This window comes from Protopterus annectens, chromosome 14.part0, assembly GCF_019279795.1.
Source record: "Protopterus annectens isolate FY-2018-M chromosome 14.part0, PAN1.0, whole genome shotgun sequence".
Lineage (NCBI taxonomy): Eukaryota > Metazoa > Chordata > Ceratodontiformes > Protopteridae > Protopterus > Protopterus annectens.
Genome location: NC_056748.1, coordinates 308032673 through 308056806, shown reverse-complemented (window position 1 = coordinate 308056806; position 24134 = coordinate 308032673). Strand labels below are relative to the sequence as shown.

Genomic DNA, 24134 nt, shown 5'->3' with positions numbered 1-24134 from the left:
ACTGGTTACACTGAAATTGTAGACAAGAGGTGTCTACCAAATTTAATAAAACTCTGACATCTTGGCCAAAGCCATCAAGGTACTCCTTGAAGGCTTTGGCCGAGATGTCAGAGTTTTATTAAATCTGTTTGGAACACTGGTGGTCAACTTTTTTTCTATAAGGCAATAGTTCTGTTCATTGTTGCAGTTGCTATTTACCAAATTTGACTATACTGCACATTTTAAATTCAGTTTAATCCTTTTCTTGTACACCACTTGTTTATAAGGATTAGTTCTTCCTGTAGAAATTTCAAATTTGGAGGGGTGTGAACAATAACTCTAAGTGAGTTAAGGTTTTCAATGATCACTGAAATCATAAGCTTTTCATGAAATGAAATAAAAGTATTTAAGACTAGACCAACTGGATTAGTGTCTATGAATTAATTTGCTTATATTGGCATTTATCACAGTAACAGCTGAAATCCATCAGTTCAGAATGTTTTAACTCATTACAGATGAGTGATGCCTGCAGATGCTTCTGCAGTTGCATCCTACTAACGTCACTAGGTTTCAAATATTGCTTTTTCATATTTGCATTAATAATTTTAAAACCATGCCGCATACAAAGTATTAAAATATTTCATCTTAAAGCTTATACAATGCCACACACAACTGTGTTGATATTTGACTTCTGTCTAGTCAGGTAAAGAAACATTAATTTATGTTCATATAATATTTATTTATATTGGCATAAATTTCATGCTTTACTAAATGTCTTGATAACCAAGTAGCACAGACAGAACTGATTAGCTTCTTCTCATATTAAAGCTCTCAGCTGGATGAACAAAATGCTACTAACAGTATGTGGGTAACTTGAGTGGTTGATGAGATATTATAATCTGTTTACAAAATATTACAAATTTAAAAGTTACTATGTTACTGTGACTTATAAAATCCAGTTTAAAACCTAGAACCTATGGAATTCTACCACTGTAAAAATAGTTTGTGTTGAGGAGTTTGCCATTTACACTTCTTTAGTAACATCTATGGTCCCAGAGGTATGACCATTTGTTTGAAATGTGAGGGCATCATTTGATTCTATCAAAAGATTTATGCTCTGTCAATTGGAAGCTATGGTACAAATTTCCAGAGCTCTGTTGTAGGGAATGAGTTCACCTAAGATATAATGAAGAATCTTCTTTTATCCTACTTAAACATACGTGTGTGACACATAAATTATTCATTTTTCATCTTCTACAGCTCCATAAACAAAAAAATAACTAGAACTTCTGAAGTACCTTCATCCAAAATTCAGCAGACAAAATGCTACATATTAAATTAAAAGTTAAATCGGGCATCATAAGAGATTTAAAAAAATGCAGAAAAAAATATACAAATGCTAGCAAACTTCAAACAATAATGGATTATTTTATCATTCTATAACATTAAGGTATTAGGGCTTATATAATATACCAGGTCACTACTAAAAATTAATAATTCTTGTGTTTACCATTGATGCCCTACAGAAAAAAGCTGCTTATTCTAAATGCAAGATATGAAAAGTCATTTCCTACCCTTCTACTTATTAAAAAAAAAGAAAATGTAACTAATCATTTCCATACAAATTTATACTATTTTCTGAATTCATATTAGAAATCTTATTCTAAAAACACCATTTTATCAGCCATGATATTTCTTTTCGGAGTCTGTAACATTTTATCTACTTTAAAAGATATTAATAATTTGATCATGTTTTTACTCTTGAAACACGTCCCTAATTCCTTATTTCTAAGGGAGGTTTAATTAATATGAATTATATATATTAATATTAATATTGCCTGACCCTGAAACTAGGGAAGGAGCACTGAGGTAGCATGAATCATCAGGTACAAATAGCATTATGACAGATTGCTCATCACAATAGCCTTCATCATCCTGTGTTGCCACCTTCTGCAATAGCTCTGTTTGCTAATTTTGAAATGTACATTGTTTAGAAAGTGAATCCAAGAAATCTTACTTCAAAGACCAGAGTTTCGTTAATTGGACCAGCGGAATGTAAAATTTCTGGCTGGTTGAAGGAGCGCTGATAGTTAAACACAGTCCCAGCAAAAGAAAATTTTCCAGGCCAGTCCACTGCCCAGTTTCCAGTAAGATAGTATTGTTTCTTCAGATTACGGACAGCCAAGTAACTAGCAGATACTTCTAATTCACGAACAGAAATACTGCGGGAGCCAGCTGGAATGGTGACCACTGTGTAATAATCTAAAAAAAAAGGAAACTTTACATTAGAAATCTGAGCAATTATTTTATCCATTGAATTTTGAATTTTCAAGGGAAACCTGAATTTATTTGGCACATATTACAAGAAAATATAGGAAAAAACTGAATTTCAATTGAGTAATTTATCTTTGTAGGTTTTGAACAAAATGACAGATATGCATTGTTTTATAAAATGAGCGATTAGAATCAGTTTACCCATTTGATTTATTTACTAGATCATCACTTTTTTGGTTCCAGTCTCACCCCACTTTAACTATCATGCCAATCACTGACCTCCCTGATTTCTTCATTCCCTAGTGTGACAGCCTTTCAGTCCATTTTGTCTCTGTGAAAAAAGTTGAGTAAATCAGATGTGGAGGCCATGTTCTGCGTGCATGCCACAGACAGAGTTTTTACATAATCCCTACATCCACTGTGCTGCTAATCAAACTCACAGCACCTGGGTTGCAGATAAACCTTTAGTCCCTAAACCTAACAGAGCTGGGTTTAGAACTCGAAAAAACAAACACGAACCAGTAAAATCCAAAAAGTGAACCAAAAACTGAGGGAATCAAACGACCTGAATGCAAAATGCCCCAATGCAATGACAGCCCATAAATGGTGGTATCGCCAGATAAAAAAAAACACTTCAAAGTGAAAATCATGTGTAAATTTATTACCTGGGTTTAGGTCAACCATTTCTAATAGCCAAATTTAGCATTAATGGAACGTGTTCACTGCTATTGAATGTTATCTGTGGATGAAACAGTACTTTGTACTGAAGCTCATACTCATCTTCCCTTATGAACACACACACACACACATACACACACACACACACACACACACACACACACACACACACACACACACACACACACACACACACACACACACACACATGCACACATGCATATAAATATAAATATGTGCATATGTGTATCTATATCTATATCTATTTAAATATACACACACACATGCATATAAATATAAATATGTGCATGTGTCTATCTATATCTATATCTATTTAGATATATATACATACACACACACATACAGAGATGACATATATGTGTGTGTGTGTGTGTGTGTGTGTGTGTGTGTGTGTGTGTGTGTGTGTGTGTGTGTGTGTGTGTGTGTGTGTGTGTGTGTGTGTGTGTGTGTGTGTGTGTGTGTGTGTATGTGTGTGTGTGTGTGTGTGCATAGATAAAGTTATATGTACAGATAGCAGATATATCTATTTATATATATATATATATATATATATATATATATATATATATATACATACATAAACACACATATAAAACCTTACCTGTGTATGCAATTGCTTGTATGTGTATAATCTTAAATATACAAATGTTACAGTACTTCAGATTTAAGATCTTTTGTTTATCATCCTAGAGTATGGTTACTGTGCCTTCTTAAGATGGGTTGTGCCTGAGAAGTGTACCAGTCTATTTACCCAATCAACAAAGGTATGCATGTACTCTTGTATGTATGTAAGTATGTATAAATAATTAAGTAAATAAAAGGCAAGGACTGATGGGAAACCCTTGAAACACTGCCAATCATGTTCTTGGTGTGTGTTAAAATTATGAACAGTGAAAGGTGCAGCAAAGAGCTATTACGTAGGTACATAATAGCTCTACATTCTTTGCCTATGTAGTACAGGTGAAGACTTTTTTGGGAGTGGGATGTTGTCATGAGCTCAGCAGTGCCTAACATTGTTCATGGAGAAAACTGAATGGGGGACTTTATGGTGCTGCTAAATGATATGACTACAGCTCTAGGTTTGTAAGATAATAATAAGTTATGAGCGCTTTATTATTTTAGAGCCAGTGAATTAAGTCTTGTTAAACAGAGATGTTCTGAGTACCAATGTATTGTTTCATTAAGACTGCATTGTCATTTTGACAATTTCCTCTATTCCTCTTCTTCTTTTCGGCTTACTTTTCCTTACCCTTCCTTGTTCTAACCAGCTTTGCTTTCTGTCCCTAAAACTTATTGAATTCTCACAGAGCATCACTCAGCACTTGTTCTATATACTCTGCCATCAACATATTTACCCACAATCAAGCAAGCCTTTCTGTCCTTTGTCTTCCATATTAGTTTAGTCCTTCTTCTGTCCTTCTTGCAAATCTCTCCATCACTATTGTAAACCCATTGGACTTATTTTGGACATGTTTTTACTCCTACCTTTACTGTTATCTCTCAATAAATTAGAATTAATGTTCAGTTCAAAGCACAGTGTTTCACCTTGCTGTGAAACATTTTCCATAACCTTACTGTACTGACTACCTCAGACCAAAATTCTTAACATCTGTGTCACGTGCCTGTTTATTTAAAGAACTATTTCCTACATATTTCTGTCTTTCCTCTGTATTTTATCCACAAATGTTGAACAACCACTAATTATTTCCTGACTGTCTCTGTTTTACAATCCTTCTTGTATTTTATTTAGGAATACTCTCTCCAGATTGTTAGCCAGAGCCTATTTTAACACCTGTATTCTGTTATGTTATAGGTCAGTAATTACTTACATCTTTCACCAGCCCTTAGACAGGATCAGCACATAGATTTCCACCACTGATTATGGAATTGTTTTCTTTGCTCTGTGCATTCCTAGCACTATACAGCAAAGCTTTTCCTGAAAAATCCAACTTTCAGCTGCCCCCCCCCCCAAATATCTCTTGTATCACCCTGAGTATCTGTCTCATCCTACAAAACTATTCAGACTTTAACACTCTTCCAAGGATGCTAGGATCCTTTCCCTGCCTTACTTTTGTTTGCATCCAGATGAACTGTTCTGTGTATCCCCTTTCAATATGATACTGAGCCAATCATTTCTTCTCTGTGGTAAGAGCCAGATCATTTCATTCACTGGCAAGGGTAACAGCCTCAAGGCCCAGTTGTCCCTTGGCCAAGGCAAGAGCCTAATCCATTCATTCACTCCCACAGGATGTGACAGTAAGTTGTCAGAGGGTGGACCTGTCTGCCAATCATTTGAATTCCCTTCCCTCTGCAGCCTAACCCTGACCCATACTAGCTGAAATGTAATCATAGCAACACAGGAGTATGCATGCATGTCTGGCACACAAGAGTCATACCCACCTTACTGGCAGCAAGGTGTTGCCTTAAATGAAATGTTGCCAGCTAATCCCACCTCTCCTACTGGCATGAGGCCTAACCTTCTCCCAGCTGCTAGGATGGGTTGGCTAACAAATGCTGATCACTCCCAACACCCCACCCCATTCTTCAAGCTCCCCATGCTGCTACACGAAGATGGATAATGTGGATAGAGTTAAAGATTTATCCCTCGGTACCAAATAAGCAGCCTTTCTCAGTTTTATCTTTTGATGCTTTTCCATTCCCATCATTCCTCACCTACCACATTTTATATTATCTCTCTTATTCCTATTCTCTTAATATTGTAATAGAAAGCCCAACTATAATCTTTCCTGTTTTTGTTTTTTTTTAGGTCATGTTTAAGTCTATCGTCTGCTTCAACATCAGTGCTAATCATTTCTCTCTCTTACCACTGCATTCTTTGAGTCACTTGTCTCTCATTGCATTTAAGTCCCATTTCTTTTAATCTATCTTTTTTGTTTCTGCTAACCCTTTTCTTTATTGTCCTTTGCTCCTTTGTATTTGTCTCACTGTCAGATCCATATCCATTTCTCTAGTCTTGGCTTCAGCCATCCTTCTCCTTCTTAGGGTCATGTGGCCACGTTAGACTCACTCCATTATACCATTCCTGATAGTTCATTCTATTTTTCATTCTCTTTCATGACTTCCCTCACTATTCTGACTAGAGCTCTCTAATTTTCTTTTGTCCTTCATTTAAATTCCTTGAATGGAATCCTTGATGGATTTTGTTCAATTATTTCTCTCTTGCTTAGTGTTGTTTATATATCTACAGTGTATTTGTATTTACTGTCTTGTTCATATGTGATAGTTTAATTGTCTGTTCTTTTTCTGTGGAGCTTTTCTCCCCGGGCCTCCGCTGTAAATGGACCTGTTTCCAGTTTGACTTTCCCAGTAAACAAATGTAAAATAAAAAAAAAATAAAAATAAAAAATGTAACTGCCATCTCGTCTTCTACTTTTCTGTAACTCGCTTCATTGAACAGCATAACAGTGAGACCAAAACATGAGAGTTTTTTCACCACTTTTTTCACCTTCTCAGGTTCATTTGTTTACACTGTATGTCACTAAAACTAATCTAGTATTCCAGCTTACAAAGTAATCCCTTAAGTCTCATAAAAAGGATAATTCCTCTACTTGATGTGCCTTTTCCTCAAAATGTTCTTCTTGATCCTTGACACTGGCCCTAATTTCAACTGCTTTTATTTCCAGCAATGCTACTCTCTCTCTCTCTTTCTGTTTCTCTTTGTCTCTTTTGTGATACCACCAGCACATCTGAGGTTCCCATGTATGAATATAATCCTCCCATCTCACTTATTTCTGGGTTTCTTCTCATTCATCAAAAATATTTCTGATTAAAACTAAGAGAGACTGAAATCTACATAGCAAAGTTGGAAAAAATGGTCAGCTTGCTTACAGACAGTGCCCAAGTAGTTAGAATAGGGATGTTTTACTCTACAGGGCTCAACGTTGGGGCAGCTCTTGTTTGGCATCTTCTTCTCTGAGGTCAGGGCTAATATCAAGGGCCTCTGGCTGTCCAAGTTTGCAAGATGATTGTAAACTGAGTGCAGTCATCGAATCCCAGTAAGACAAAAATATCCTTCAAGAAGGCCTGACAAAGACTAATAACTGCTCCCAGGATCATGGTCTAAAATGCAATGCCAAAACATGCATCAAAGTATCTTTCAGAAAGATGGCCACCCAGCCAACTACTACATATTGACAATTGTTAGAAAAATATGTAATAACATATGTGTAATGCTTATTTTAAATAAGGGAAGATTACCACATTTTTATTCTATATGCAGCATTAGTTCTATTTGAAACTGAAAACATGTTTTTCTGAAATTGTGCTTTCTGACACTGCAAGATGCACTCTGACCTAGTTTGCTAGCACAGCAAAATACATGTTTATGCTTTGGAAATGTTCTGGAATGCAGATGATTTTCTGCTAGGTCAGGAAATTAAATGGAGAATAATAATAGTTTCTGTAGATCCATTCATTATGAACAATAAGCTCTGTTTGTGCTAATGAAAAAGTGCACAAGCTACAAGAAAGTTAGATACTATAAACAATGAACTGCTTCAGAAATCTGTACTTGCATTGCGCTTGAATTAGCCATAGTACCTAGACTTGTAACACCACATAGCAAGTAAGTTATAATTGACCGGTGGTCGTCAAGACCATCCTGTTTACTGAAAAATCTTTTTTAAAACTTTGAAGAGTCAGCTAGAAATGTGAGAAACATCTGTAAAGTAACAGAATTGTGAACTGGTGATCTACTACGTCAGTCGTAGTGGGCAATGTCTTGAAAGAAAGGTATAATAACTGTGACACTTCCTGATTTAGTCAGACAAACTCTGTAACTGCATTTTTTGTCTCCTTGTGCAAGAATAAAGATACCTGAACTGAACCTTATGCTTTTGGTCTTTTGAAGTATTTTTCTTTGACATTTTTTGGTCCTTCGGACCAGAAACCCTCATTTAGCCTGGGATCAGATGGGCCAGGTGGCATGAAACTGCGCAGGGAAGATACCACATTGGATCTTCTTCATTGAAAGACCACAGACTGAATTGTCGTGCAAAAGAGGCCAGCCACTTTTCTGATCTACGACTGAAGGCGGGTGACCAATTGCTGAGGCTCAGGTAAGGTGAATCTACTTTTTCCTGTTTTAGATCAGGGACTTGATTGTATTTGTTCTGTGAGAATTTTTTTTAAAATTCAGGGACAGAAATATTGCTATCTTGTCATAGATCAGGGAAACAGAATAAGTAGGCAGGTAGTCTGAAGAGACTGTAAACACTTGGTGGTACCACATTAAAAATAAAAGGGTTACGTAACATTTAAAAGGTTAGAACAAAATGGGTAATACGTGCACAAAAACAAAAAGACCCCAAAGTCCACCGTTAACCGAAGACACAAAATATATGCAATCACAATGCGCCAACGTTAGATATTATACTAAATGGGTTAATAAATATGAATTTGATGAGAAACTAGAAAGATCCTCGCTTATCAAACTTATTAGACAGCTAAAAACCGATTCTAAAGGTCGGGTTAAAAAACAGCGTAAACTAGAAATTCCTCAGGCACACAGGTGGATTGAGGAAGTAAACTGAAGAGAACAAAAGAATAAAAATTCAAAAGCAATGTTTCTAGACAAAGAGGATAATAACTTAGTTATAGCATCGGCCCCTTCACCCCCTCCGGTTCCGGTTCCCTTACCAGCTCCCTTACCGGAATATGAAGCAAAAGAACAAACTGACCCACCTCCACGATATCCAGTTGTTCCTATAAAACCACTACCGTTTGTTAGAGATCCTATCGAGACTAGGTCTCAAACACGTAATTTAAAAGGGGATATTGAATTATATCAAATGAATGGAAATTCATGGGCTATGAGTGAAGAAGAGATATGCCCACTCATAGAAGTACCAAATCCTCAGGCAGGACAAGAAGGGCAGGACCCAACTCTCTTAGTATACAGACCGTGTACACCAGAAGACATCCGGAAAGCCACAGAGGGAATTCCCCATCCAAAAGTTAATTTTAGAAAGTTCTTAGAAGACTTACAGGGCATGAGATTAAGTTATCACTTAAACGGAGAGGAGGTAGAAAAAGTAGTCAGACAAATAGTAGGTCCAGATTGGCACATGATCAGTGGCAACCGGAATCTCTGTGACGCTGCACTTAGGCCCCTCCCACATAGCAGCGCAGAACTAGATAGAGTGAAAGGTCTGATGGACCGAATTTCTGAGAAATGGAAGCCTAGAGCAGACTGGACTTGCATTAATCAATGCATCCAACAAGAAAGTAAAACTGTTGATAGATATTTTACCAGATTATTAGAATGTTTTAACAATCACTGTGGAATGCAGGTGCCTGAAGATCAGACACAAGATTCCCCATATGAGCAGCAGTTAAAGAATGCATTTTTGAAAGGCAGTATTGCAACCGTAAGTAGTTTCATTACTAAACATATGGTAGACCATCGTACAAGCAGATTACAATCACTGCTTGAATATGCTAGACATGCCAAAAGGTATTTTAATAACAAAAAGAAAAAGAAAGCCCAAGTATTTGCTGTGGAAGATGGAGAAGTTTATTTAGTACAGTCCGGACAAAAGGGCAAAAAGAATGCCCAGGGAAACAAACAATATGATCAGCGATCAGAGGACTTTGAAGGGAGAAAGAAAAGAGGTGAATGTTTCAAATGCGGTAAAAAGGGACACTTGGCAAGGGATTGCAGGAAAAACAAGAAGGCAACCACGGAAGACAAGGAGGGTGACTATATGGTAGTCAGGAGTCACTAGAAGGGGATAGCGGAGAAAGGACAAATGAGAATGTGATAGAGGGAGTAGAGGATGTGACAGAAGAAATAGAGGAAGTGCAGGAAGTTACTGACAATGAAGAAAATGAAATATTAGACCCAGCTTTATTGAGCCTGGAGCTCTATTTAGCAGACACAAAACCAGAAGTTACACTCTTGGTAGAAGGTAGGGAAGTCAAATTCTTGTGTGACGCAGGGGCATCACGAACCCTGATACATCCCTCCAAACTGCCAGAAAACACAGAGTCACCTGATTACATACTGGTAAAAGCAGCTAATGGACAGCTGTACCAGGAGCCACTCTCCCATAACATTTCAATAACTGATCCTGTTTCAGGATTGACTCAGAAAAGCAAAATTGTTGTTTCTGCAAAATGCCCAGTAAACCTCTTGGGCAGAGACCTTATGCAACTATTTGGTATAGCAGTAGTCCCAACCATGCAGGTTATGGAAGCACAGTGACAAATTGATACCTTTGCAGTGCAATCGGAGGGTGAAATGTTTTATTGGTACAGCCAGGACTTGGTTACGACTGGTCCAGGGACTGTGACCAAAGAATTAATGAATGTAGCCATCAGCAAGTTCCCCTCCCTTGACATTGATAAACAACACCTGTTGCACTGTACCCTGTATTATTGTAACACACCAGGACCTGATAAGGAATATGAGCAAGAATTGTTTAAAAATCATGCAAACAGATTGATATTACATAACCTGTACTGGGACACAGAAGGGAACAATGTAGCCAGCTGTTCATTGCCCCAGGAGATCTTTATACTTTATAAATCTAATCGATTACCACATGTTAGCTTAACCAAGAACAAAAACATAGAATGGGCAGACCTAGGAGAAAAAGTCACGAGATGGGAGAAACAGACAGAATTAGAACTGTCAGAACAGGGAATACAAATACAGAAGCTGAATTGGATAACTCAGACCCACCCAGCCGTCCACTTGCAGTCTAGCAAGGACAGCTGATTAGCACTCCTATTAAAGGAGAAAGAGAATGCCTTACAGAATATACCAGAAACTCTCTGGTCAACAAGAAAATCAGATGTAGGACTTATCCGTACAGCGGGACCGGTTACTATCACGCCAAAGTCAGCATTTAGACCACAGAAAAGACAGTATTCCTTAAGAAAAGATGCAGAGGCAGGAATAAAACCTATCATAGCAGCTTTACTTAAGGAAGGGGTACTGGTGGAATCTCCTGATTCACCATGTAACACACCCTTATTTCCTGTTAAAAAAGCAAATGGAGAATGGCGTATGGTCCAAGATTTACAAGCTGTAAATGACGCAGTAATACCAAGGGCACCTACAGTGCCAGACCCATACATACTGTTGAATGATTTAAAACCTCAACAGAAATATTTTTCTGTGGTAGACATCAGCAATGCGTTCTTTTCGATACTGATACACCCTGACAGCCAGTATGGTTTGCATTCACATTTCAGGGGAAAAGGTATACATATACGCGACTACCACAGGGATATTGTGAAAGTCCAACAATATTCTCACAAGAAATGGCAAGCAACTTGGTGGGATTTACCCCACCAAGAGGCAGTCAGATTTCACTTTATGATGATGACATCTTGCTGGCGGCCCCCACCCAGCAAGATTGCAAAGAAGATACCATAGCGCTATTATGATTTTTAGCCACTGAAGGACATAAGGTAAACAAAAATAAACTGCAGCTTTGGAAAAAACAAGTCAAATACCTAGGATATGTGATATCCAACAAAGGTAGAACATTAGATGAGGACAGAAAAGTAGCAATTTTGCAAGCACCAAAACTCACTACCAAGAAGGAAATGATGTCCTTCCGGGGTACAACTAATTTTTGCCGGAGTTGGATTCCAAACTATGCCTTGAAATCTGCACCTCTGACTGACCTGATATATAAATATAATGGACACCAGAGGCAGAATCTACTCTCTGCAAACTGAAACAGTTAATAGCGTCCTCATTAGTTCTGGGATTACCAAACTACCATAAACGTTTTTTCCAAACTGTAGATTGTAAGCAAGGTTATATGACATTAGTGTTAACACAACAGCATGGGGACAAGCAATGCCCCATTGCTTACTATTCATCACAACTAGACCCAGTGGCACGGTCCTTACCTCACTGTGTACAAGCAGTAGTTGCAGCTGCAATGGCAGTACAGGCTTCGGCCTCAGTAGTTTTATTCCACCCTCTCACTTTGAGAGTGCCTCATGCAGTCACGATTATTTTACTACAAGAGAAGGTAGCATATCTTTCCCCTGCTAGGCATCTTTTCTGTATGACTATATTGTTGAGCCAACCTCACATGACAATTGAATGATGCATGACTTTGAACCCTTCTACCTTGCTCCCAACCCCTGTAGATGGCACACCACACCGCTGCCTGCAGGTGATTGAGTGAAAGACACTACCTAGGAAAGATCTCACGGATGTCCCTTTGGATGATGCCGAGGTGACATACTACATAGATGGTTCGTGCAAAAGGGGTCCTGCAGGACAGAACCTAGTAGGATATGCAGTAGTTTCTGACACTGAGATTATATTACCACACAACTTATCTGCACAGGCAGCAGAATTGATTGCCTTGACACGGGCATGTACCTTAGCAAAGGGTAAATGTGAAAACATTTTTACTGACAGCCAGTATGCTTTTTCTACTGTACATGTTTTTGCGCAACAGTGGAAAAACCGAGGAATGATAACATCTACTGGCAAACCTATCAATCATGCACAGTTTATTTTAGATCTTTTAGAATCTATTCAGTTACCTCAGAAAGTAGCTATTTGTAAATGCACAGCTCACACCAAACAACAAGATAGGATTTCAAAAGGTAATGTGAGAGCTGATACAGCTGCAAAACAAGCAGCTTCAGAAGTATTTCTTTTAAATGAGGAACTACAACCCTCTGAGATTTTAGACTTAGAAATGTTAAAGACAATGCAGATACTCACTACACAAGCTGAAAAACAAAAATGGGTAAAACGAGGAGCAATTCTCGAAAAGGGGCTGTATATCTCTAAAGAAGGGAAACCAATACTACCATCTAATTTGTTTAGATATGCAGCTTTGTTGAGCCATGGGCAATGCCATGCCTCAACAGGGGGGATGGTACAGCTGGTGAACCAGGTGTTCACAATGTACGGATTTACAAACTACTCTAAAAACTTTTGTTTGATGTGCCAAATTTGTAACAAACATCATGCACAAGGGGCGTTAAAGCCCAAGCAAGGGAGTTTCCCTACACCACCATATCCGTTTCATACTATCTGTATGGATTTCATAGAATTGAACAAATGTGAAAATAAGAAGTATTGTCTTGTCATTGTAGATATGTTTTCCAGATGAGTGGAAGCCTTCCCAACCAAAAATCCAGATGCAGCCACAGTAGCAAAAGTTCTTGTCAAATAAATCATCCCTAGATTCGGCATTCCAGAAAGGATCTACAGTGACAATGGTACACACTTTGTAAACCAAACCATACAGTAATTAAGTAAGCATGTTGGTGTTTCTTTAAAAAATCATTGTGCATACCATCCACAATATGCAGGGCTAGTTGAGGCATAATGGAATATTAAAGAATAAATTTAAAAAATGAATAGCCGAGACAGGAAAGAACTGGGTGTATTGTCTGCCCCTGGCACTGTTGAGCATGAGAACTGTTCCGACTGCAAAAGGATTAACTCCTTTTGAAAAGCTGTTTGGAAGGGCTTATTATACACCTCAGTGGAAACTTCTCATGCCCACAGACCAGGAAGCTGACTATACACTAGCTGAATATATGACAAATTTGTTGAATTCTAAACATGTGTTGCAGTCAAATTCTGTTTCAGATAAAGAACAAACCGAAACATCAGAAGTGGCAGTGATCCCAGGGGACTGGGTGTGGATAAAGGCCATAAAAAAGAAAAATTGGACATCACCAAGGTGGGAAGGTCCATACCAGGTGCTTCTTTCGACACCTACTGCAGTCAAAATCGCAGAGTGAGCCTCGTGGATCCACCTAACGCACTGCAAACTAGTTAAGAACTTTGAACTGGACAAAAATCTTAGCTCTCCATCGGGGCCCTCAGCACAAAGTCTGGCTACAAAGGGGGGTCAGATCAATAGGACTGATCTGTCTCAACCCCAGTGAAGAAACCATCGGTGCTGAAGGTCCTATTAGGGCAGAGAGTAAGATCACATGTCAAAAGCAAAAATGATAGAATCCATAAAAATCCAAATAAAACTACTCGGAAGAGTTGGAGAAAACAGGAATGCAGAACAACCATTTCCTCAGAAGTATTGCATAATCATCCTGTTGACTGTACTAGTGACAATAATCTTTTTGTTGTGGCCATTCCTTTTCCCAGCCACACAAACTGAACTGAATAAACGTAGAGAGTTGCATGTAGAGTGGCACCCAAATTTCAACACTTACCAGGCAATCAAATATGTGTATGCTGAGACTTTCAATGTTTCGAATTGCTGGATTTGTACAGCTTTGACAACAGCATACGGGGGGGGGGGGGGTTATTGTTAACTTCAGTCCCCCTAGGAGCCAACAAGACCTGGGAAAATTTAGTCTATGATACATCAGATGTTACATCACAAGATAAAGTAGCATTGCACTTGTCTGTTTGACAGAAGGGGACTGTGTGGTTTTACAAAAATTATACAGTTCAAGTGGGTTGGAGCAATTGCAATGTGACTGTTCCCTACAGATGCTGCAATAAAACTGATAACACATGTTCCTATTGCAACACAACCTATGATTCACTTTTTTGAACTAATGCATAGGACAACTGATGAAGTAAGACATAATGCTGACCTCTATAAACAACTGATTATAGTTGACAAAAAAATGTTTCATCCAGAACCAGGACATAGTAAAGTTACTACCAAAGCAGAGGACTGTTATTTTGTATGTGGTAGGAAAGCATACAAGTGGTTACCTGAGAATTGGTCCGGCAGCTGTTATTTGGGGTACCTGGTTCCGGCCATACGACACACAGCAGTTTTGCCTCAGGGGAAAATTCAAAATGTTCGATGAGAACTCAAGAAGCCTGTCAATCCAGTGGGGCAGATCAATGCGGTCTGGAAAAACCATCATGCTGTGGGCATAGGAAAAAATGGACTGTCGCATATGGACTTGGGTGATACCATCATCTTATGGGCAGGTATACTGCCAGCATATGGAGCAACAAAATCAATCTGGGAACTGAGAAAACTGCCTAAACTTCTTGAAATAATGAGCAATGCAACCTTTTCCGCTCTAGAATTGGTGACTGATGAACTGACTGCCATGAGAACTGTAGTGCTTCAAAACCGCATAGCTCTCGACTTCACCCTATTGGTGAGAGGAGGTACTTTTACTTTAATCCAGGAGGAGTGCTGTTCGTATATTCCTGACCACAAACACGAGAGAGACAATCACCTTGAGGTAATTCAGCAAGTGTCGGCTATGACCAAACCAGGACCAAATCCATTGACGGACTTTTTCCAGAGATTGTTTGGGGGTGGGGCAGTATCCTGATGAACATCCTGATTGCCATCTGTGTAGGAATGATCCTACTGGTGGTATGTGTTTGCTGCTGCATCCCCTGCATGAAAAGACTGATTAAAGACTTTATAGACATGTCAGTTTCAGAAACCTTATACCAAGGTGCTGAACTTGAAGAATTGTTGAAAAATTGAAAATGCTTTCATAAGTTTAAACTGAATGACTCTCTTAACTACAAATCCTGAGTAGGAAGTGGTTAGGGGAAGAAAAAATTGTTCATGCTTATTTTGAAAGTGGAATAAAAGTATTAAAAGGGGGGAAATGTTAGAAAAATATGTATTAGTAATATGCATGCTTAGTGCATTCGAGGTTTAAAAAGGGTTAATACATTTATTCTGTTCACACTGCATAAATCTGCAGAAGCTACATTCCAATCCTGTTACGTCATAAGCATAGCTATGATCTGCTTATGCTTTGGAAATTAACAGGAAAGTATTTGATTTTGGCTAATGTCATGAAAATAATAATAGATGTTTCATTTCTACTAATGTCATGAGATTTAAACAAAGAGTTATTGATTTTCTGCTTATGCTATGAGAAAAGTACATAACTGCTGAAGCTATTGATAATGAAAACAAAGGCTGCTTGAAAATATAAACTGTAGTCAGCATTACTTGTACCTAAGCTAGAAATGTACCTTGAAATGTAACACATATATATTAGAACTGCACAACTGAAGAATAGAAAGTTTGTAGTGGGCTAAAAATAAAGCCCCAAGGCCAGGTTGTTTTTCTCAAATGTTTTTCATAAATCCAGTCATGTCAGCAGGAAATCCAAGTAACATTTTCTATAGAATAAGACAGAAAGCTGTGTCTAACTACATCAACCATAGCATACTGCCTACTAGTAATTTAGGCAAAATCCTGTATCTGCATGTTTTGTCTCCTTGCTGCAAGTAATAAAGGGTGCCATACCTGAACCTTATGTGAATTGGTCTTTGAAGTTTTTTTCCTTTGACACCTGGTCTGGCACCTATGCCTCTATTAGAGTGAAGCTTATAAATGCTCATCCACCCAAGTCCAAGTATATGTACCTTCACAAAACCCTTGGGAGCCAAAAGCTATTACATTTTACTGGGAAGCATGGCTACACTTATAAAGGCCCCTTGGGTCAATAGCCTAGTATTTTACTATGATACTATGAAGTGACTTAAGAATTAATTGCACTGACTGGGCAAGTGTGGCCTTTCAGTCAACAGTATCATTCAGCATATAGTTCTGACCAGGTGTCCAGCAGTCAAAAAACATAACCAGTAAAGATCAAGAGAGCAGTGAGCAAAAAACTGCATAGTTTTCAATACATTTTGTGTAGTTAGGTTTAGGTAGTTGCCTTATGACAAAAGCAATTCAGTTAAGACAGTCATTTAAGAATGTTTGACTAAAGCTGTTCATTTAGGAATTGAAGTCAAACAGTAGAAAATGGAAGGTCAGTGCTGTAAAAGCTTAGAGGAGCTACATCTGAGTGAGCTACTATTTATTTTCATCACTAATGGTTCACAGAATTTATAGCAGTTGTCCTTTTCCTTGATATTACAATGCAGTTTGTATATAATAAGTGCAGATATTATTTATTTTAAAATACTCTTAGGATTTCTATCAATCTGTCAGCTTATCTAATCAGTGTTAAAACTACAATTTTGTGTCTTTCCTTTGAAATTAGATAAAATAGAGGACTACATTCTGAAATCTGTCTTTGTACTCCTATAAGACTTGATAACATTTTATTATATGGAAAAATAAATATTTCCCAAATCCTCAAATGCCTTGCTGACTATATTTATAATTTTCCCCAGAGGAATAGCTAGCAAAAATTCTTTCAGCAGCACCAACAACATTATAACATTTTCCTGGAGCTAAGTACACCCTTGCGTTAATGAAACAATTATTGATTCAGGGTTGTATAATAATCAGGTGTCCTTACCACTGTTTTTGTGTTGATTTAAATACTGTCCTCTGATGAACTTGCATGTTGAATTGTCCCCTTTGCAAACACCACATGCATCCAAAGTAGCATCAGAACCAAGAACTTGATCACATCCTACTGGCTAAGGCAAAGACAAAAAAAAGAAAATGCAGATTTCAGGCAAAAGTACACCATTTAGAAAACACTGTGTGAGCCTCACTTATTTTAAATGGCATATTAAAAAAAAATCTTCATGCTCAGTCTTACCTCACAGAGTCCATCAATGCAGACATCATATGCATTTTCGGAACATGGTGTGCCATCTTTTACTTTGTTGGACATGGCGAAGAAAAAGTCATAGTCTTCAGCAATACAGTATAGTTTGCAGATACGTTCCTCTGAAAAAGTGAAAAATTTACTGGTTAGATAGTTATGTCCTTGTCAGCCAACATTTTCTTTTTTTTTTTTTTTTTTGATTATACAGTACTGAATATCATCTGAAATTCAAACAGACCATGACCGAACAATATATATCAGTATCATGTTACCAGTGCACAGGGTATCAGATATTCAGAGCCCCCAATCCCTACCTTATCCATGTGTGCTAGCCCTAACCCCAAACCCTGCATATTAGATTAGTAAAAACTCTTTCCCTAAAAGTACGTCTAATCAAGACACAAGCTAGCGTGCACACACACACACACACACACACACACACACACACACACACACACACACACACACACACACACACATGCTTGTGAGCACACCTTAAACAAGTAAGTACACAAGTAGGAAAATAAAGCTATCCCCTTCCCTAAACATTATTTTAACCCTAATCCATGGACACTAGAACAAGCAGAAAAATTAAGCTATTCTGTTCCCTAGCCCTTACTATAATCCTATCTCATGGAGACTCAAAAACACACAAACAAACACAGACACACTTACAATATCTCCATTCAGTGAATTTAACACTCAATAAACATATATGTATATTAATTTACCATCTACTTTGGAATTAACTAATAAGCCATCTTCTTTTGGAGTTTCCTGCTGCAGTGGACTGTTAATATTTGGTTATTTTATATATTCATATCAGTGAAAGACTGCAGCAGTTGAAATTACCAGTTTTATAAAAAGTAGCAATTTATTGCTAATAAAAGTAATTCAAAAATGGTTCTTCCAAAAAAAAACAAAGTCTTGTGGTTTAAACAAAAGCACAGCAATTACATTTAACTCAGTTTTATATATGTAGAGAAAAGACCCCATCATATGTTTCTCTAGAATTACATAGTTCAGTTTTATAATGTGGGGAAGCAGTCTGTTCTGGTATATCTCTCTGAATTCCATTGCCAGGAACAATTTCCAGTTTCTCTTTCTCTAACTTTCTTCACGGTGGTTGATTCTATGTCTGTCAGAGCCACTGCTTCAGACATCATGACCAATTTCACAAAAGCGCAGTCATTCTCTAGAGGAATTCTTTCAGCTGTCTTTGTATATTATATTCATTAACTCATTAAACAAACCTATTTTCACTAATACAATCAGATATCTTTCTGTTCCTTAAGAAATAAGTAGAACGTAAATGTAGCACTACTTGTTTGAAAAAACATAGCTATATTTACAATGAATTTTGTGTAACACTGCTATGCAGACATAACTTAGAATGAGCTCTTTAAAATGCTGAAAAAGACCTTACATATACAATCTTTTACATATTTTGGATCACTTGTACTCATCATTACTTATATAATTTCTTATACATTATTGGGTCACTTGTACTATTCCAAATGGCAAGTAGTACCTCCATGCTGTACGGCAGTATATAGACAGATTGATAAATAAGATAGACAGATAGATAGATAGATAGATAGATAGATAGATAGATAGATAGATAGATAGATAGATAGATAGAAGTGTACTCCTCTGTAAATGACACTGAAAGGCTATTGAGTGTTCTGTTCACTGAACTTTGAAGATGTTGGATGAATGCAGGTAAGGTAATTGTGAGTTTGAGATACTGATACCAAAACATTCAAATATAGTGAAGGTTTCTGCATTAGTAGATATGAAATGGCTAAGCTAGGGGACACATTTAGTGTTGTGTTTGTTTGTGTCCCAAGTGTCTTGATGTCCTTCTACCAATCCTACTAATGTGAGCTAACCATAACCCAGCCCCTAAACCTTACTTTGCAAAGAACTTTTCAATAACAGTATAATTATTCAGTCAAGTTACATCTGAATGTGTGGTGAGCTTCAATGATTGACTCATAAGAATAAACTTTGTTTCCTTTTATAATCTTTTTTATGTTAATTTTTGAACTGATCACCTGAATGTTCATGCTTCTGCATTTTGATAATTTATCATGCACTAATAGATAGAAATAGATGGATGGATAGATAGATAGATAGATAGATAGATAGATAGATAGATAGACAGATAGATAGATTGACAGAGTTACACAGATATACACATTTATAGTTGTAGAAAGGTGGACATACTCCATCCCCCCAATATATAGGCATTTTACTTTTAAGAAGTAAGGAATTTCTTGACCCAAAATTATTTCCAGACCAATTCCTTTGTTTACTGCTTGTGGATCTTCACAGTTTTAGAAACCTGTGAGCAGTGATACGCATTTCAGAATGCAATTTTCTCTAGTTAAAATGTATTTATATGGACTTAATCTACATTGAAAATATGGATTATTCATTTTTTTGATAGCCACATCAATCCATTTCTGGATTACATGCATGCAGGAACCTATCATGATATTCAGTAGGCACAAGGGAGAGAAACTAATACTGGATGGGTTTCCAAACCACTGTAGGATCCAAGAACACACACACCAAATACAGCCATGGGCACATTCTTGTGATGTGGAAGGAAGTTATATTTGCTGCAAGAACGATATTCAACTTTTCAGTTTATTTTTAAAAATGAAGATCAAGAATAATATATTGTTTTTTAAATCAGTATATAACTGAGAACTACAATTCTACAAATTATTATTGCCCACTGGTATGTGGTAAAGGCAAAAAGAAGCTTAAGAATTAGACTTTATGCCAAATAAGATCGGATTTCCAGCTTGTGTTCTATAATTAATTGTTCTTATTTATATATTGTCCTAACTACATGTTATATAAAAGTCAAAATGGGGTAAGTGACTCAGAAAGTTATATATCTCACAATTAAATATTAAATATTTTTATGGAAAAGTTTTACTACAGCTAACATTATATGTAAAAATGTTAGCAGTTAAATAAAATCAGGCATGCCCCCTTAACAGAGATGTTAATATGTAGTACTTTTTTAATTTTAAATTATTCCTGGTATTATATTTAAATAAAGTGAACTCCATTATATTAGTAAATACCTCTTCTTCCTTGAAATGTGGTTAGTAAGTTGAGTTTGCATTTACATGTTAAAACAATCAAATTGCTAACTGAATTTTCTGTTAATTTCATTTGTAACCATCCTATCTAATTCTATAGGGGTATAGGGGGGGGGTACTAGTTCACCTCAAAAACAGAATTAGTGACAATATTATATAATCATTGACTAACCCAAACTGCAATCACTTAATTATCAAACATCAATAAAGCCACATTTGACTAAGGTTATAACAACTTTGTTTATCATTAAGGAAGTCACATAAATGATGAAAAAGACAGATTTTCCAAAGTTGTACAGAATATGATTTTCAAAATGAAAGCATCCTTTGCAAGAAGCTTTCATATCACAAGGAAAGGAAGTCAGCTTATCAAGAGTAAAATATGCACTATCATGTCACAAATTAGACAAAAATCAGTTTTAGAAAGGAAAAAATCTTCAAATGATTTCAATTATACCTTATCTGACTAAAGCAAATAGATTTCCCAAACAGAAGAGTCATGTAATTTGTTACTACATGAATGAATAATATAACATTTAAACACTTTAAAAATGGATGAGGCAAATTAAACAGCTGATTAAAAACCTAAAATAATTTCTCTGTCAAATTTTGACTTAATCCTTTTCCAACACAGCAGTCAGTCTTCTTGGACAGAAGTCTGTCAGCATGGCACATCTTCACTTGGCAATATTTGCCCACACTTCCTTGCAAAAGTGCTCCAAATCTGTCAAATTGCAAGGGCTTCACGTCAGCCCACATATTTTCTATTGGATTTACATCTGGGCTCTGGCTGGGCTATTCCAAAACTTTAATGTTCTTCTGCTGAAGCAAATTTTTTATTGATTTGGATATATGCTTTGGGTCATTGTCATGTTGAAAGGTGAAATTCCTCTTCATCTTCAGCTTTCTAGTAGATGCCTGAAGGTTTTGGGCCAAAAGTGACTGGTGTTTGGAACTGTTCATAATTCCCTCCACATTGACTAAAGCCCAAATTCCAGCTGTAGAAAAGCAACCCCAAAGCATGATACTGCTACCACCATGCTTCACCATGGGGATGGTGTTCTTTTGGTGATGCAAAGTGTTGTTTTTGCGCCAAACATACCTTTTGGAATTGTGGCCATAAAGTTCAACCTTGGTCTCATCAGTCTCTTCATACCATAACACATTTTCCCACATGTTTCTGGGAGAAATGATGCATTGTTTTGCAAATTTTAGCCAGGTCTGAATGTTTTTCTGTGTAGGAAAAGGGTTCCATCTTGCAACCTATGCCATAGCCCAGACATATGGAGAATACAGATAATTGTTGTCACATGTAGTACACAAGCAGTACTTGCCAGAAATTCCTGCAGCTCCTTCAGTGCTGCTGTAGGTCTCTTGGCAGCTTCCCTAACCAGTTTTCATTTTGTCTTTTCATCAATGTTTCCGGAATGCCCTATTCTTTGCAACATCACTGTTGTCCCATATTTTCCTCACTTTTTGCTGACTGTTTTCACTATGTTCCATGGTATATCCAATGCTGTGGAAATTTTTTGTACCCTTCTCCTGACTGATACCTTTCAACAATGAGCTCTCTTTGATGCTTTGTAAGCTCTCTGTGAACCATGACTTTTACTGTAGCAGGCAACAGAGTAAATGTCAGGAAAATCCTACTAGGACAGCTGAACTTTATTTGGGGTTAATCAGAGTCTTTTTAATTGATGGCAGGTGTGTACCCAAGAACACTGAATGCTGTAATTCAATCAAAATGTGCTTCAACAAAGTATTAGTTTAAGGGTGTGCACACTTATGCAACTAGCTTATTGTACATTTTTTATTTTTTATATATTTTCCCTTAACAGATTTGTTTTTTCAATTTAATTTTACAGGTTATAGGTCACATTAAAGGTGGGAAAAGTTGTGAAATGATTTATTGTGGTCTCATTTTTTTATATCACAAAAACCTGGCATTTTAACAGAGGTGTGTACACTTTTTATATCCACTGTAATATCTCTAGGTTACTGTCCATATTGTACTGGGTAATAAATAAATTGACCAAAACTGCATCAGTCCTGCAAGCATCGTTGGAAGGGCCAGTACTGGAATTAATGTTGTTATACAAAAGCATGCTCTTGTCCTTCAACTCCACAGTAGTATCAGGAGTATTGGCAGGTTCTGTGTGTGGGCATGCAGTAAAATGGGTTTAAAATGGGCATACTCTGTTTTGTTGCTCACCTCATACATCAGTGAATCAAGAAATCTTTTATTCTCTTGACAAAAACATTTGTTTAATGAGCTCGCATTCACCCAAGAAAAATTCAAAGTCAGAAACCATGTGTGCTGCTCTAACAAACTGTCCCTTAACAACAGCAGACTTCTGGTGATGGTGCTGTGAGCTGGTATAATGCAGATACATGTTTGAAAAAGGTAGGCTTCCTGGAAATGTTGCTTTATAAAACCAAATGTCCAAAAAAACAATATTGTCATTATCCACCACATAAGACAATTTAAAGAATTCAGTAGTCTGATTAATATAGATGACATATTCCTGAAGTAAATTGCTGTCATCATCCCATACAATAAAGATATCATCCAGGAAATGCACAGTTTAGATGACTTCATAAAATCAGATGCAAACAAGTGACAACATTTGCAAATGACCCAACCCAGGCCATACCTGAATGTTGAAGAAAATATTCTTTGTCAAAAATCAAAAAGTTGGTTTTTAACACAATTTCTAAAAGTGTTTCAAAAGTGTTTATTCTTTCTTACGTTAACCCCTTATCAAATAAATATTCTGAAAATCACTGAATTCCCAAGTCATGAGGAATAACAATACAGAGGTCTTTAACATCCATAGTGATAAAGATGTAACTGTCACTGTACTCTAGTTAGTTAATTTTTTCTAAAAAGTGCCATGAATCTTTATAGATATGTTCCTCACTCAGAATAAGATGCTTCAGTTTCTCATCAAGAAATTTAGTAAACGGGTGGTAGATGGAGCCCCTTGGGTCAACAACTGGTCTCGTTAGTGGTGAAATGGTGCTCTTATAAATTTTTAGAAGTCCAAAAATAATTGATAGTCTGGGTGATGCCAAATTCAAATAAAATGCATGTAAATCAATTTGACCATCAATGAACAAATCATTTAACGTCCCTCTCACCTTTTTATATGCTTTATATATATTTATATACATATCTATATATTTATTTATATTTATATTTTATATGAGTGAGACCTGAAAATAAGCATTGCTTAAGAGCATCTTAGGCATTTGGTTAAAGTACTGTATGTTCTCCATCACCACACAATCCACCCACTTTGTCTGGTTTCATAAATCTTACATTCTGGGAACTTAATTTGTGAAGCAAATGAATCTCAGTAGATATTAAATTATTATGGCCTCCAAAATGTCTCTAACTGGTGGAAAGAGCACTCTGAACATCAAGCTCACACATCTTTTCAAAGCAAGAAATTGTAGAATGTACACGGGGGTTAAATGTTCTAGAAATTCTAAGGGGGTCAATAGTGGTCATAATGTTGTCAAAAATAACATTAAGGTTGAGTTTTCTAGCAAAGAGTCTAAAGTCCA

The 24134-nt window shown here is 36.9% G+C and overlaps 1 protein-coding gene across 1 annotated transcript in view; it reads right to left on the bottom strand.

Annotated features, from left to right (window-relative positions):
- ADAMTS18 (ADAM metallopeptidase with thrombospondin type 1 motif 18) overlaps positions 1–24134 on the bottom strand; it is a 403884-nt gene that overhangs the window by 152105 nt on the left and 227645 nt on the right. Inside the window, exons 9-11 of the mRNA XM_044055552.1 lie at positions 17434–17564; positions 17185–17308; positions 1997–2241 (exon numbers count right to left, since the gene is read on the bottom strand). Of these exons, the coding sequence (XP_043911487.1) occupies positions 1997–2241; positions 17185–17308; positions 17434–17564 (500 nt within the window). The remainder of the gene's footprint in view (positions 1–1996; positions 2242–17184; positions 17309–17433; positions 17565–24134) is intronic.